Source organism: Mus caroli, unplaced genomic scaffold, assembly GCF_978045245.1.
Source record: "Mus caroli unplaced genomic scaffold, Mus_caroli_1 scaffold_6, whole genome shotgun sequence".
Classification (NCBI taxonomy): Eukaryota; Metazoa; Chordata; class Mammalia; order Rodentia; family Muridae; genus Mus; species Mus caroli.
This window is the reverse complement of record NW_028227261.1, coordinates 34,297,501-34,314,832: the sequence shown is the minus strand read 5'-3', so window position 1 is coordinate 34,314,832 and position 17,332 is coordinate 34,297,501. Positions and strand designations below refer to the sequence as shown.

At 41.3% G+C, this 17,332-nt stretch overlaps 1 protein-coding gene and 1 pseudogene across 17 annotated transcripts in view; one reads left to right on the top strand and one right to left on the bottom strand.

Annotated features, from left to right (window-relative positions):
• The window catches only part of Macf1 (microtubule actin crosslinking factor 1), a 341,227-nt gene that overhangs the window by 77,839 nt on the left and 246,056 nt on the right, over nt 1–17,332 (bottom strand). For 16 of the 17 annotated variants that reach the window (XM_085838977.1, XM_085838973.1, XM_085838974.1 and 13 more), the window contains 7 exons: nt 17,008–17,125; nt 16,018–16,080; nt 14,965–15,206; nt 13,854–13,983; nt 12,281–12,480; nt 8,996–9,491; nt 6,118–7,589 (listed from right to left, as the gene is read on the bottom strand). In XM_085838977.1, the coding sequence (XP_085695103.1) occupies nt 6,118–7,589; nt 8,996–9,491; nt 12,281–12,480; nt 13,854–13,983; nt 14,965–15,206; nt 16,018–16,080; nt 17,008–17,125 (2,721 nt within the window). The remainder of the gene's footprint in view (nt 1–6,117; nt 7,590–8,995; nt 9,492–12,280; nt 12,481–13,853; nt 13,984–14,964; nt 15,207–16,017; nt 16,081–17,007; nt 17,126–17,332) is intronic. The other variant, XM_085838992.1, reaches the window with a different exon arrangement.
• On the top strand, nt 10,653–11,402 carry LOC110292353 (X-linked lymphocyte-regulated protein PM1 pseudogene; annotated as a pseudogene).

Genomic DNA, 17,332 nt, shown 5'->3' with positions numbered 1-17,332 from the left:
AAGAAGAGAACTAGAAGCCGGGCGTGGTGGCGCACGCCTTTAATCCCAGCACTTGGGAGGCAGAGGCAGGCGGATTTCTGAGTTCGAGGCCAGCCTGGTCTACAGAGTGAGTTCCAGGACAGCCAGGGCTATACAGAGAAACCCTGTCTCGAAAAACAAACAAAAAAAAAAAAACAAGAAGAGAACTAGAAAAAGTTTGACATAATGCAAAAAGTTTCTTTGCCTCCTCCCAGTCAGTTGGTAGTGGGGATGGAGAGGATTATCACAGTGCATTGGAATTCTAGGGGGTGAGGCAGTGGAGGGTAGACACATAAGGGTTACAAATACCAGCAGTCAAATTTTGGGTTGGCTCCAGAGAACAACTGACATTCTGTAATCACCCCTTAAAGGCACAGAACAAGGAAGCTTCCTGAAGTATTTCCACATAGGAAGTTCCTCTTCTCTTTGGAAATGCCTCAGTTAAACCCCTGCATCGACAACTGTTTGTAGATAAGTCTCTCATGCCAGGGAAAGTGTCCAGGACACTCTTCGCCCAGATATAGATTATCACCAGAAAAACAAAGGCTCTAGAGCTGGTCTGAAGACAGGCTCACTTAGGCCTGTTAGAGGCAGGGCTGTTAATACACACAGTCATAATCAGATTAGCAGAACACTGCTTGTAATACAACATTTAACTCAAACAGCTATCACCTATCCCAAATGCAGCAATGTTCCCCAGAGAAGAAGTTCTACAGAGAGGGCATCTCTGCCTTCCAGGGGGCCTTTGGGAATATCAGGAGACACTGGTTCTTACAACTGGGAAGTTACTCTTGTTAGTACACACAGGTCCATGATGCTGCGCAACACTCTCCAATGAACAAGACTGCTCCCCACAATAAAAAACAACCCAGTTTAAAATGTTAACAAGCCAAAGATGAAAAAGCCAATTTGGGGTATTTTCTACTTAGACCCCAGCTGCCATTGGAGTAGGTTTGCTGAAAAAAATAAAAACAAAAACAAAAAAACAAAAAACTCAAAATAGGCCAAGGTTCACTTATCATTAGGTGAGGGAAGAGGCATGAGGGCGGAGTACATATCTCCTGCTGACTGCTTTAAAAGGGATGTCTACACCTCCATCAACACACAGGTTTTCCCTGGTTTGATTTCCCTCCTCTCTTAAGGCAGGTAGATACTTCTGATTTCATTTGCCTTATTCAGTAGTGACTCATTCACAGGCAGGTGTACTAACTGGCACACCTTGGATGGGCTGATAATGCCTTTGTACTACCATGAGAGAAGTGAAGAAGTATCTGTGCAAATTAGCAGTCTTTTAGCACCGTGCCTGATCCAGCATCCAAGGGTTTTCATCTGTGCACATAAGAGGCTGCCTAAACTTGCTTACCCGAGGGGGCAGGAATCAAAGGACTGTGACTAACGAGCTTCTTGCTCTGGTTTACTAGGAGCCTATCCAACTCTGCCAGAGAAGCTGCCAGGATCACGGACCCTAAGCTCTGCTCAGCTTGTGTTAGGACAGTAGTTCTTAACCTGTGGGTTGCAACTCCTTTGTGGGGGGTCAAAGGACCCTTTCACAAGGGCCATATAGCATATATTTACATTATGATTCACAACAGTAACAATCATAGTTAGGAAGTAGCAACAAAACAATTTTAGGGTTGGGGACATCACAGCATGAGGAACTGTATTAAAGGTAAAGTAGCTCAGTAGGTGGACTACCTGTGCAGCATGCACAAAGTCCTGTCCTACTCCCTAGCACCCCATAAACCAAGGCACAGAAGCCTGGAACCCCAGCACTCGAGGCAGAGGCAGGAGTCAAACACGACTGCTGTTGGGGGAACAGGGGTGCAAAAGAGAGGTGGAGTTAAGACTCACAATGATCTCAATGCTTGACAAGACCTTAAGCCAATTTCAAAACAAGGAAACCCTCTTGTTAACCACCAGATTGAGTAGGTTGTTTTTTTTCCCCTTACCATTCCCAGGAAGGTCACACTAGGGGAATTCTTTGGCTCAAATTTCACTGCTACAAACAAAGGTCCCTCCTTTCTTATTAGACATACGCAATTCCTTTTCCTCAGAAACGGAATTTCCTGAAAAGTTTAGCTAACATCTTCTCCTTACAATTTTCTGCAAACATGCTCCAGAGCCATGATTTCTGGAAAAGCCTCTTCCTTTCTATTTCCCACAGAAAGTAGCAGAGAGAAGCTTGGTAAACATCCCAATGCAGGATGGCTGAGGACTTTACCTGCTTAGAATGGAAAGGCCTCTTCTCTTGGTGTCTAAATGATACTCCCTAGCCAACCAGATTCTACAAATTCTGTGGAGGTGATGAAAGGAAAACATTCTCCAGGAATAGTAACTTTCAGTTTCCCCACAGACCAACTGTAACTCTATAGTTTATCAGTACTGGAGTTGCAAGTCAGCCTGGAGGCTCGCCATAGAGTGGACAATCTGCCCCTTCCCCACAGAGTTAGTCAGGTCAAAGAATGGCCTGTGGCTGCCATATAGATTCTTATCTTTTCTTAGATTCTGTGCTAAATTGTGATCCTGCTAAAAAGGAAAACTTTAAGCTAAAATGCTTCTGAATATTTATGTCCATCTGATATTTTTATTGGCAATGCTTTGCATCTGAAAGCTGAGTCATGCTTTATCACTTTGGTCTACTGCAAGGGAAGGTTAGTTGACTGCTGAACTACAACACATCAGTCCAGAAACTCAACACTTACTCCCATCATGAACATGATTCTGTCCTTAGAATGGGTCCAGAAGACCTTTATGCAACTCCTAGAGTGCTGGGCAAATGACAGAAAGCTTGCCTCCCATTGTTTTCATTTCCCAAGAGCTCAGCTAAGAGACTGACCCTCCCTTCAGACCAAAGTCCTCTGCTGGGAAGAGGCCTAAATAAATAAATAAATAAAGCCCCCCTATTAGGAAATTTAGTGAACTGGATTCTGGATTCCAACTTAACAATCAACCTGGGGGAAGGGTAGGGAGTACTGACCATTTTATAGTAAGTACATATTGACTTCAACAAAATAGTTCAGCACTTCACTTCTAGGCTTGCTTTGTCAACACCCTCAGCCTGTAGATAAACACCTGCCAGAACCCAGCTGACTGATTCCAGCCTTTATAACCATAATTTTGGGTGGTAGTAGCTTATTCTTAGAACACAACGAAGCTAGCTGGTGACAGCTAACAGCTACTGAACTCTGAGCATTCTGAGGAAACTAACACACCAGACGTAAAGCTTATCCAGTGAATCTTCAGCTTCATCAAAACCCAGAACATCTCTCTAAACCAGTAGTTATCAATCTGTGGGTTGGGACTCCTTGGAGTGTCCAAATGACTGTTTTACAGGGGTCGTCTAAGACTATCTGTGTATCAGATATTTGCCTCATGATTCATAATAGTGACAAAATTATAGTTATGAAGTGGCAACAAAAATAACTGTATGGATTGGGGTCACCACACACGAAGAACTTTATTAAAGGGTTGCAGCATTAGGAAGGTTGAGAATCACTCTTCTAAACCAAGGGAAAAAAGACTTTCAAATCCAAACACAACTTATGCCCTCTATGGGCTCCTTTTGATATCAAGTCTGTATTTAAAGGTTTTGCTTGCTTTTGAAACAAGGTGTTACTTACATAGGGAATGGTTCAGAGCCCCATGCTTGCCCGAGTTCTCAAGTCCACTTTAGAAAGTGACATAGTATCTGCATCTTCTCATCTACTTTAAATCATATCTAGGCTACTTACAATACCTAACGCAATATAGATACTTGTCATGCTATATTTTTTGAAATTTGTATGATTTTTTCATTATTTTGTTGTGATTTTCTACTCTGGGTTTTTTTCTAAAATAATTTTCAATATGTAGTAATTAAACCCATCTATATATATAGAAAAATGTAATTCCTAACATCATGGTAGTGTGGAAAAACTCAGAAATTATCTCCTTACTATATATCTAATTTGTCTGGTACAACATGGCAGAAACCACAAATAAGCACGTTCCCCCCCCCCCAATTCTATGATTAGTCCTTTACTGAAGATTGCTGGTTGAAGCTCATCAAAGGGATATAATATTGTAGACCAAGGTGCGTCTGAGGGACCATCCATATGAACATCTACATGAACAAGGTCAATCTTATTGCCTACCTTGGGGAGTATGCACAATACGCACAGTACATCGGCCATTTGTTTCTTGAGGTCAGCAATCTCTTGTACTTTCGATGAAACAAGACTTGTTAAAGTGTTTATGGCCTTGGTGAGGTTGGAGACCTATAGGCTGAGGCTATCAACTGATGTGGCTAACTTTGACACTGAGGATCTGAGTTGAGAAACATCAACTTGCTGTTGAATGACTCATCATCGATTGCTGTGATCAATCTGAGTAACTTTCCTTGCCTGTCTCAACTTTTGGGCTCAACAAACCAGTACTGGATTAGATGTTCTTAGACTAGATCCTCTACAGACATCAATAGTACCTTTTTGGGGAACCTTCCAATCAGAGACCTCGATCAAGTCTGGGTCTTCCTCTCTTTGGGACTGGCTACTTGTTGACATTGCAGCACCTGAGTAACTCTACCAAGCAGAGAACCTTGTCTGGATTCACTGATGCTTTTTATAGTATTGGTTCCACAAATAATCACTTTAACAGGCACTCAAACTACAGTGATTCAGGAACATTTACTATAAAAGAGCCCCAACTGCCTCTTGAACCCTCAAAAATACCACCGTAAGTGAACAGTATCTTTTTTCTAATGTTAACTTGCACCCTTTAGGAAAAATGTATGCACAGTACACTGTTGAGAAAATGAGGCAGGTTGGGGTTACAGCTCAGCAGAATACTCGCCTAGCAAGTGAGAGGCCCAATATACACCTACATAAAAAATTTTAAAATAATTCCTTCACAAACTAGGATCTGTTGAGATAAAACTGTTTCACAGCCTATTGGGATAAACTTCAGTTTTCTAAATAAAAATCATTTATCTGGTTAGATGGATAATTTTAAGTAACTCAGATCCCCGTAAACTGGAAAAAATGGATGCATATTTATACAAGTTTCTGCTTGCAAGGAACTTTGAACAGAAAAGAAAACGTAAACATATAAGCTAACAAAGGACAGGCCACATTGCGAATGAAACAGAGGTATATATGTCATGGGTCTGAATGTTCTCTAACTACAAAGACACTCAAATATGATGATCTTTTGTAGCTATAAATTACACTATCTCCAAATGTGGCTTTTGCCAATATCACACTGGGGTCTGGTCTAGAATTATAACCTCCCAGAGTCAGTGTGCCTCTGCTTTGGTGCCAGTAGCCCATTTCTCCTTTTTGAAATAAGGTCTTACTATATAGCTGTATGAGAACTTGCAACCCTACGTCAGTTGCCTAAAATGTGAGATTATAAGTGTGTGCTACCATGCCCTCACTTTATATTCTGATAAGGAGTGTTATCTGTAGAAATAATTAGCATTGGTGATGCAAAGCAATGCTTTGGGGTCTAGCTATTTGATCACTTCCTATTGTTTTGATTTAGATTCATAAAATCTCAGTACCAGAAACTATAATAAAGGACTAAACATTTTGCAATTAAGACTTCCCAAACTCCTATAGGCAAGGAATTTGTACTTGAGGGGTCTCAGGAGTTAAAGCCTGCTTGTTTGCAAATCAGAAATTTCTTTGATTTAATGTTTCACTTAATAATTCATGAAAACCTTACACTGTTTCATAATATATCAATAATGTTTCTCTGAAACGTGTACAGAACTAGCATTTCTGGAGAAGGCTCAAAGCTCAGTCTGAGAAACAGGGCGGTGAACACTTTCACTGCAGTCACCAAGTCTAATTCAAGAAATCATGAAGAGATTCTTAGACTAAGAGACAAGGCTTTCTTCCATATCCTTAATTGGCTGTAAAGATAGAAGGAAACCACAAAAGAAAAATGTTCAAAACTGTTTTCTTAGACATCTAAGAGACTCTGAAATTCTACACAATGTGTTTTGGTGGTAATGGAAGTAAGAATAAGAAACCAAGTGAAAAAGACAGACTCTCAACTGATGTCTAAAATTTAAGCATTAGTGAGAAAAACGAAATAAAAAAGGAGGGCAAAACTTACTTTAAAATCTGCTAGTTGCTGGTTGATGACATCCACTTCAGTTCCCACAATCCATTGAAGCGCTTCTCCTTCCTCTGCAGCTGTGGCGGCATCATTGAGCGCTTTCAGTTTCCTATAGAAGTCCTCTACTCGGCCCAGCGTCAGCTCTAGCTGCTCCTGGCGAGCTTTCCCTCGCTCTGTCAGTTTACCACACTGCTTGTTAAGGGCTTCTAGCTCCCTCTTGAGACCCAGTAAGTCTAACGTCCCCTCTTCCTCCAACATTTTTCGACACTCTGCTTCAGAGTCCTCTATGTCAAACCTGAGGGCTTGGATTTTGTTAAGGAATAGCCGTACATCCTCAATTTGTGACTGGAGGCTATCCGTGTCTCTGCCAATGGCTCCCATGCCATCTAGCTCATCATCCAGGTCAGCCAATTGAGAAAACATTTCTCGGACTCGACAGTGGAACTGCCCAATCCCCTCTAGCTTGTTTTCCATGGTCAGGCAGCTACTGCTCACTCTTTGCTTCACTTCTAAGAACTCCTGCTGTGCAACCTCAGCTTGATGTACAAGTGGGGAAGCATCCGATCCATCTGGAGCATCTTCTACGAGTCCCTGAGTGAAGTTCCTCAGGTAGTCTACCTGAGGTTCTAAGGCCTGCAGCACTTCTTGCTGAGCCTTTAGCTTCTCCAGATTCTTGTTACTACAGGCTTGAGAGCCCAGGGCATCAAAGATTTCAAGCTGGTGTTTGGCTCCTTCAACTTTCTTTTCAATATTCTTAAAGCTTTCCTGGAACTCCTTGAGCCTCTGAGTCATTTCTTCTAGAGAGCTGGTTTTGGCCTGTAGCTCCTCAGTAATGGCATCCATGCTCTGGTTGAGCCCAGCCTTCTCATCTCGGATCTCATCTTCATCTATTTCTGAAGAATTGATCAGAATGTCAGCAGCACTATTCAGTATTTCCAGCAAGGAGCGACGCTTCTCTGCCTCATTTAGCATAGCCTTTGACCTTAAGAGGCTGGACTCCAGTTGTACTGGATCCAAGGTAACCTGCAGCTCAGACATCTTGGACTTGCACTCTTCTATCCAGGGCACAAGGTCTTCCACATGCCCCTGATACTTCTGAGCTTTCTGCATACAGTCCTTGAGCTTAGACTGTCTATCTGCAGTTTTTTTACTAAGATCTTCCCAGTGGCTTCTGAGTTCAACCAATTGGTTTTGTAAAGTCTTTTTCTCTTCTCCAGGGGGCACAGAAAGCAGCAGAGCCTCCCCTTCAGCCACAATCACCTCATAGGAACCACTGTGTTGATTAAGGTTCTTCTGAAACTCTTCATTCTCTTGTAGCTGACATTGGAGCCGTTCCAATTTTGCAGAAATTGGGCAGTTTTTTGCTTGCTGGCTTTGTTTCTCATCTAACCAGGTCCTCAGCTCATCAAACATTTGCTGGAATTGCTGGGTGCTGGCAAGAGCTGCCTGAAGTCTGTTCATGCGGTCAGCTGACATAAGAAAATGAAATTAAAATCAATCAAGCCTGAACATGGAATTTAATATGTTTGCTAACAATGTATAATCTAATCTTAAGAATAAGAAACAAATAATAATTGAGAATCTGCCATAAAAATAAGAACAAAATCAGGTTCCTATATACATTGCATCTGACTCAATCTGACACACTTAAGTTATAAAACTGAAAGTGGGGCTGGAGAGATGGCTCAGTGGTTAAGAGCACTGGCTGCTCTTCCAGAGGACTCAGGTTCAATTCCTAGCAACCACATGGCAAGCAACTCCCGTTCCAGGGGAGTTCCAGTTCCACCCTCTTCTCATACATGCAGGCAAAACATCAATGCATATGAAATAAAAATTTTAAAAAATCAAATGGACCAAACAAACAAACACCCAAAAACCATATCATTTCTAGAAGAGGAACAAATTTCTTACAAATTTTTTTGTTTAAAACAAAAGGGGCGGGGGGCAGGTATGATGGTGCATGCCTTTAATCCCAGAACTACAGGAGAGGCAGGCTGATCTCTGTGAGTTCAAGTTCAAGGTCAGCCTGATTAACAAATCAAGTTGTAGGAAAACCAGGGCAGTTATACATAAAAACCCTATCTTGAAAAAACTAAAAACCAAACCAACTCAAACAAAACCAAAACCCAGAAAAAAACAAAAACAAAAATGGAGAGATGGCTGAGCAGTTAGGAGCACTGAGTACTCTTGGAGAAGACCAACCCATGTTTAGTTTCTAACACCAACATGGCAGCTCCCAAGTCCTTGCAATTCTTTTTTTTTTTAAAAGATTTATTTATTTATTATATGTAAGTACACTGTAGCTGTCTTCAAACACTCCAGAAGAGGGCGCCAGGTCTCGTTGCGGATGGTTGTGAGCCACCATGTGGTTGCTGGGATTTGAACTCTGGACCTTTAGAGGAGCAGTCGGGTGCTCTTACCCACTGAGCCATCTCGCCAGCCCTGCAATTCTTGTCCCAGGAAATTAGCTACTCTATTCTTGGCCTCTGTAGAGATTACGTGTAAGTAAATAATAAAAATTTTTTAAAAATCCCAAAATACACTCTCATTTGCAATCATGGGGTTGGATATGCATGTGCATTGGCAACATAGAGAAAACAAGGGCTGTGGTTAAAAGCGTGTCCATAAGGCCACCCATCAGTATGTCCAGAGGTGCGTGCCTGCAGGCTAGCTGATGCGGTGTTAAAGCCAGCACTGTGGTGAGCCACGTGACGCTCCATACACCCCAGTGTTCACTGTGTAACAACCACTCCATTCTTATTGTCCCTGGAAGAAAGGATAAGTGGAACCTTATGCTAGCCCCAAGAAGCTATGGAAGGGTCATTCTACATTCTTGGCCTGCCTAGCCATTCCTTTTGTTATTCACTTGAGATACCTGCAAGGTCTTCTAAGCCTTGGAGCGGCAGGGCGACTGTTTCCAAACGCTTCTTCAGCTCATCCTTGAGGTACTGCTCACCAATGAGCAGGGAGAGTTCTTGGCACAGCGTCTGAGCCTCCTGAATCTCATTGTCTAATTGTCCCAAATCAGACCGAATCTCACTGGTCTCCTCTAGCTGCTGCTTTACAGCATCAGGTTGGGTGCTGATAGCCGACTGGCCACTCAGTCGCTGTCCAACGGCCTTCACCTTTTCTGATAAGTCCTGGAGCAGGTCTTGGTATTGGGTACTTTTAACAATAGCTTGGTCAATTTGGCTGGAACGGGAGTTGAGCTTGTCAGTGAGCTCAACCCACTTCTGACTGATGCTTTGCAGATCTTTGTGTACTTGGCTGGCAGATGGAGACACATCTCCAGGACCTGTTAGGATGCCCTGAGCTGCCTCGTTCAGCTGCTCATGCTGCTGCCTTCGTGCTTCAAATTCCTTCAGCATAAACTGGAACAGAAATAACACAGAGATGTTTAGACAGAGAAAGTAGATCTAAAAGCAGTGTCAAAACAAAAACTGAGTTTGGACTGTGCCAGCCCATTTTGAAAATAAGCCAGAAAACTCTAGGGACCAGATTACTAAGATAATGTAGCTCTATCTTTAAGAATTGCTTAATACTACTTTATTCAGAAAGAATCACTGATCCTATTTTTCTCCTGTATTTTTTCTACTCTGTTTTAGTATTGGTTGCTATGGTCATTGTAGACTGAGAAATAGGCTAAACTTGAGCAGCCACTTCACATCAGTCCTCTGAAACAGTTTCCATACTGCTCCCTGTGTTAGTCATAGGAGTAACTAAGCTTGTCACTTAGGCACTCCAGGCTTCAGAGCTTCTTCCTTTACTGGAATTCCATGATCATATACCATCTGAACACTGTAATACAGTACAGCTAGAGAAAGACCGTCATTAAAGCAAGCACCATGCCTTTAATGGATTTATTATTGACCTCTGCTGCTTTCCAAAGACATTAGAATTACAAGTGCTGAGGCCCGAGGGCCTGTGCCCCAATTCTGGCTGTACTACTTTAGCTGTTTATCCTTAAAGAGCTTCCAAAACACCTTCAAACCTTAGCTCCCTTAGAAGGAGGAAAATAGGAAAGTTCTTATCTCAGCTGCTGTAAAAATTAAACAAGGCAGTTCAGGGATAATACCCAACATCTTCACAAAATAAGACATGATCTCAAGAAATAAAAGGTGTGAAAAGGTGAACTATAATCAAATATAATGAGGGTGAAGATTATAAATCGTCGCCACTAGTATGAAACTGCTGCCACAAGAGCCTGGAGGAGGAGTGATGAAGTATGGGCTAAAAACAACAGGTCAAAGAGCGGAGATAGAAAAGCTACCACAGTTGTCACAAGGAAGAATGGGCCAGTGAGGTGGCTCAGCAGGTAAAGGTGCTTGCCACTAAGACTATGACTTAAATTCCATATTGAAATCCAAGAAGTTTCAGAAATGAGAACCAACTTCTTCTTCTTCTTCTTTTTTTTTAAATAAGATTTATTATTATGGGTGGCCATGAAGCCGAGTTCTTGAGGAAGCATGGTAGGGAGAAATCTCTGTGGAGAAAACGTAAGTTTCTTAGTGGAAAGGCAGTGTTTTGAATAGTCTCTAGTGACCCCGATGGAAAACTGGAACTTGTCAAGTGATGAACAGCAAGATGGGAATGCTTCAGAATTGGACCTTATTGAAGAAAAGAATCCAGTAGCACATGAAGATGGGAATGCAAATCCTGAAGAAATAGTTGGAGATACACGATCTACAGTAAAAAATATTCTGTAATAATTTGAAGGTGACATTATCAAGACACTTCACATAAAGAGAAAATGCATGGAAACTTATATCAAAGATTCTTTCAAAGGCAGCAACCAGAAATTTGGAACCTTTGGAAAAGGAACAAACAGGAGAGAAAGAAGATCAACAACAAATTTTGTATATAACTACATTTCAGAACGTGGCTGTGGATGTCCAGAAATTCAATGAAGAACAAGAAAATCAGTGAATAATTCTCAAAAAGAACAACAAGCATTAAAACTGTTCAAATGTAGTCAGAGCCGGACCCTGGAAACAATTAAAGATATGCATGAGAAGTCCATGGAGGGTTTGATGAACGTGGAGACCAACAACTACAATATGCTTTTCGATGTAGATGGTGAACTGAGAAAAGAAATGTCTGTGTTTAAAAAAGACATCATGAAGCATACTCTGAAGTGCTCTTCTACTTTCCCATCTTCAGCCTAGTGAAGCATGCAAATTTTTCACTTGCTGGTACAATTGTAATCAAATAAAAAAAATCGCTAACTTTGTTGTCTCCTATGGAACAGCATTTGAAAGGCTCTTTAACCCCTGTTGTTCTGATGATTCTAAGGAGGAAGTTAACCCCGAGGGATGTGATTAAAAAGTTAACCAGGAGGTACACCTTTAGAGTCAAAATAGAACCGCTTTGTTTTAAATGTGTAAGAGCTTCTTTATATTAACTTCCAAATAAAATGTAAATGAATAAAAAAAAGATTTATTATTATATGTGAGTACACTGTAGCTGTTTTCAGACACCCCAGAAGAGGGCGTCAGATCCCATTACAGATTTCTGTGAGCCACCATGTGGTTGCTGGGATCTGAACTCAGGACCTCTGGAAGAGCAGTCAGTGCTTTCAACTGCTGAGCCATCGCTCCAGACCCCAAGAACCTACTTCTGAAGGTGTCCTCTGACCTCCACATGTGTGTGGTGGCACACATGTTCCTGCTTCACTTAAAAAAGAATGACTAGTACTACTCCAAACAGAGCAGCGAGCAGGACTAGTGAAGGGTGCCTCATGGAGGGCCTAGGATTAGCAAAGGTGTCTAATAAATGAAGCTGGCAAAACATGCTAGGGCAAGACTGTAAAAGACCTGACACACAACACTGAACAAAAGTTTAGACTGTTTAACAGGTCACCAAGAGACACTGAGCTTTTGAATATACACAGGTATGGAAACTGTATGTAATTGTGTCAGCAATTGGGAGGCTGTTCTCATGGCATAGTCTACAGATTAAATTTTCACAGAGAATGGAGAAGCTATAGTTCTCAAACTATATCATAACTGCTTGTTACTGATATTATTAAGAGTTCTGTTCTGTTTATTACTTGATGAACATCTTGATACAACGGAGAAAAGTGAAATAATGAAATCTACATGCTGAGAGTAGCATTGAAACCCAGATCTCTTTGCTCTAGGCATTAATCAACTTTGCTCACCTGGACCTGCTGCTTCTGGGCATTCAACATGTTGGGGTCAATAGACAGGGGACCAAGAACTCCCATCATTAGCTCCTTCTCCATCAGCCAGGGGCGGAGCTGGGACTCTGCAGCCTGGAAGCAGGCCAGGTGGCTTGCAGATTCCTCTAGCTGCTTTTGGCGAGCCACAGTAACCTCGGTGGCCTTTTCCCATCGGGAATCTGTTGAGAGGAAATGAGAGAATGCATTTGGCTTGGTCCCTAAGCTGTACTCCTTATATTCTACAGGAAATGACACATGGGCCATTATTTAACATTTTTAAAAATTAAAAATAACTTAAAAACATTTAAAAACTAAAGTAATACAAATAGTTCTATATGTTCATTAGACTGGTAGTGGTAAGAAGCTGCAGGCGATGAAACTGTATGGAAGCTCCCCTCCCCCACATGCTCTGTATAAGTCGGATTACGTATATTACAGTGTTATTATAAATATTTTCCAAGAAATTTGCTACAAATATTCATTTATATTATGTGTAGTTAAATACCATGAACACACAAATTATTTAATCAGATTATTTCCCATTTTCCTTTTAATTTTAAATTAAAAATTAAAATTTTTATACGTGCGTGTGTGTGTGTGTGTGTGTGTGTGTGTGTGTGTGTGTGTGTGTAGATATCTGCACATGAGCGCAGTGCTCTTCAGAGGCTAGATGTGATGGAGCTTTAGTTACAAAAGGTTGGGAGCAGACCAATGTGGGTGTTGTGACCCCAGTCTGCTACAAGAGCAGGGTGTGCCTGTAACCACTGAGCTATCTGTCTAGCTCCAGGTATTGTTTTGTTATGTTTTTGAGACAGGGTCTTATCATGTAGCCCTGACTGCCCCCCCGCCCCCCGCTTTTGCCTTGCACTCACAGAGATTCACCCACTACTCCCTCCTGAGTGCTGGGATACAAGGAATGGGTCACTACTTCCCACTTTCATTTTTATCCCCAATACTCCATTAGCTTCTGATCAGAGTAGACTATCAGTTTGACTTGTCCTAGGAAGCCAGATTGCTCTTGACTTGAATTTCTAAAATCTCCCCTGTTCAGGTCATTATCTGGTCCTAGAGAGACAGGCCTTTTGCTTCCTTAAAAAAGTTAATTGAAAATAATTCCAAGCCGGGCGTGGTGGTGCACGCCTTTAATCCCAGCACTCGGGAGGCAGAGGCAGGCGGATTTCTGAGTTCGAGGCCAGCCTGGTCTACAAAGTGAGCTCCAGGACAGCCAGGGCTATACAGAGAAACCCTGCCTCGAAAAGCCAAAAAAAAAAAAAAAAAAAAAAAAAAAAAAAAAAAAAATTAATAATAATAATTCCAGCTTTTTAGAGTGTACTAACATTTTCAATTTGCTTTGGAGATAAGATTTTTTAAAAAAGCTAATTTATGTATTTTAATTGTATGTGCATTGCTGTGTTGCCTGCATGTGTGTCTTATACAGACAGTTGTGAGCTACTATGTGGGTGCTCTTGGATAGCAGCCAGTGATCTTAACTGCTGAGTCGTCTCTCCGGCCCTGGATCTTTTAAGACTCAAACATCCCCGTGATGACTTACTGAGGTCCTCTTGCATTTTCTTCCAGTTTTCCGCTTCTTGTGAGTTGGGATAGGTCTTCAGTAATCCAGCCAGGGCTTCCTTTACTTTCTGGATTTTAGGGGAATTCTGTTCCAATTCAGCCAGAAAAGCCTAGGGAAAAGTACAACATACATGCCATGTCACAGCTGTATGTGGTAGAGGTTTGCAAGACTGACTGAGCAGGAGAGCTCAGTTGCTCCACGGCTTGTTCCACAAACTTAATGCATTTAAGTTCTTTGCTTTAGAATTGACTTTAAAATGAAAATGGTGGGATCTGAGTTCTTTTGAGTACAGCACATCAATGAATCCCAACTGAGTAGAGACCATCACCTCTTACTAACCAGAAGAGCCAAGATAAGATGATGGAAGCATTTTGGTAGTTGGAGAGCTGACATGCCATGATCAACTGGGACATTAAATTTGATGAAAATTTCAGATAAGAAAATTTCTATGTTCTTATATTTTCTGACAATTTCTCTAGTCTACATTTAACTTTTAACACTAAAATTTTTATGTATATGAGTGTCTGCTGTTTCTGTGTGCACCACATGAGTGCCTGGTGCTGGAGGAAGCCTTCTGAGGGTGTTGGATCCCATGGAGCCAGTATTCTAGATGGCATGGGTAACTGGACCTTGGTCTTCTGCATGAACATCAAGTGCTCTTAACTGTTAAGGCTTCTCTCCTGCACTATACATTCCATCTCAAGAATAAATACCTATCCACAATTTTTAGGTTCCCCTAAGAGTTGCAAAAATGCCTGGACATGAAAAGCTTAGCTATCTAGTTGTATCACATGGAAAATAAGACTCAATTCTCAATGAGCTAATAATGTGGGGGAAAGGAGGGAGTTAGCCTCTTTTTGAAAACATGCCCCCTGAATTATAACAATTTCTTATTTTATAAGTAACAAGAATTCTCACAGAGACTGGAATGAGGTATGTTAAAATTTTGGAGGGCAAACATACCACCAATTCCAGTCAAGAATAGACTCCATTCAGGCTTAGACCCCAGACTGGGGCAGGAGCCCCTCCTGCCCCTGGAGGAACCTCCTCCCCTCCTGTTCAGGTGCAGCTCACAATGTAAACACAGTACCTTGTTAGATTCTGCTTGGGCTTTTACTGTTTCTGTCTTGGTTGGAGACAAAGTGGCATCCATGGTTTTCAGGACTTCTTCTTTTGATTCTAACCACTGTAATACAGAGCTTGCCTCCTTCTGAACCTCCTCCATTCTGCTGAAGACAGTCTGAAGGCTTTCCTGTCGTTCTCGCAGCACTTCCCACAGTTTCTCATACTTCGAATTTACATCAAACATGTCACACTGAATCTCTGTAAGATCTAGTATCATGGAAAAAAACAATGAGATTGATAATCCTCCTTCCCTTCATTTTTTACTCCTAAATGATCTGTCAGGATCAAGCATCCCTCCTAACTCTTCTAGTCAACTACTGATTACCTGCCTCGAAAGTTCCTGTTTAAATAAACAAAAGTAAAAAACAAAACATAACACTAATCTGTTTTCTGGCTTTGGCATTTTATACACAGATGAATGCCATAAAATGCTAAGTAAATGTGGCATTAACAGAAGTGAGGAAGTGAAGTAAGATGTCAACTTTAGCATACTGTTGGGATTAATCAACTTGGAATATTCTTCTAGCCCCTCTTTTTTAAATTTCTGAGAAATAATTTGGAGACTATTTCAGCCAGGAGACAGAGAAAGATTACTGCTAGACTAGATTTTTGTGTTTTGAGATAATCTGATATAGCAAAGGTCAGCCAAAGCCTGAACTTCCAATCTTCCTGCCTCTACCTTCTACATGTCGGTCTTATAGACCAAGAACACCACATCTGGCTTTAGAATGGCTTCTTTATAACTCATAGACCCACGTACACTTTCTTGCATGTCTGTCCTTATTGACCTAATCTGGTGACCCAGTATGCTTGCTCGGGGTCTTCAGTTCTAGGATGCCAACCTGTTTAGCCTATAGCCAGCTAACAGGGAGATACCACAGTTGCTCCTCTCCAGATTTTTACCCTCATGTCCCTTCTGGCAGCTGTTATTTCACACATATTGAAACACATACATAGCAAACATGAACATCGTCTCAACACAGCCAACAAGAAGGCACTGTTGAAATTCGGGTCTCACCTTTGCAGGTGTGGTATCCGTTTACACTGCCTACAGAGCTTCCTACAGGGGGTAGTATGGAACCTGAGCAGAAGGACAGGGAGACAAACAGGGCAAGACCAACGAGTTAGGAATACATATAGGCACAGCATTTTTCTTCTCTGGCTCTCATCTTAAGCTTGGGTATCAGAAAGTTAACACAACACAAGACAACATACTCATGGAAAGAGACAGGGCACTTTAGCTGTCAGGCAACAAAGTGTCACTTATGTTTCAGTTCCTCTGTAGTAATGATTAGTAACTTTTTCTATAGAAATAACAATTCATCTAAAATCTTCAGTTGGATTCCTTGAAACCTTTTCTGATTTTTGTGAAGCAAGAATTATTAAAACATTACCTTTAATATCAGAGTCTGTCATTGTAAAAACAGTGAACATGAAGCACAATAAGCATAAAAGGTTGGTTACTAAAATGCCCTTCTTATGTTGTTCTTTTGGCTGTACATGCTCTACAGAAAACAGATATAAGCACTGAAAATACAGCTCATAAGCATTCTAAAAGTTTGCCTTTGGGTGCTTGGTGAAGTTTCACCTCTATTCTTCCCAAGTGGCTTCCTTTCATCTTGGAGTTTCTAAGTTAAATATAAATCAGGGTATGAAGTTACTAAGATTATATAAACATCAGAGAAATATTCATGACATAATGCTGAGATGAAAGGACAGAATCACAACTCTCCAGCACCACATTATTTAGGCATTGTGTGTGTGTGTGTATGTATGTAAGTCAGAAGACAACTTGGAGTTGCTTCTCTCATTATACCATATGTATCCCAGGTATTGAAAACTCAGATCATCACAGTTAACAGCAAGTGCCTTCACCTGCTGAGTCATGTTGTGGATCTTCTTTCTTCTCATATTCAACTTTTTTATTTTAATTAAACAAAAGAGCATCTCCAAAGGCCACAGCAGAGCGGTAAATGCATTTATTATATCTTTCAGAGCCTATACTCACCTGTCTTGGCTTGGGAATCAGGAGCTGTGATGTCCATGATGAGACTTTCTAAGGCAGCGCCCTTGGAGTTGATTTCTCCCAGCAGGGCTCCTTTACTTTCCCAGTCAGATAGAAGATCCTAGTAAAGGAACCAGATTGGTAAATGAAACATCTGGGCCTTTCTCATCAGCAGGGACAACTGTTAGAAACGTAGTTCCTACCATTTTATTTTATGCATATGAGTGTTTTGCATGCATGTATATACATGTTACATGTGCATGCCAGATGCCTGCAGAGGTCAGAAGAAGAGATTGGATCCCCTGGGACTGGAGTTACAGACAGTAGG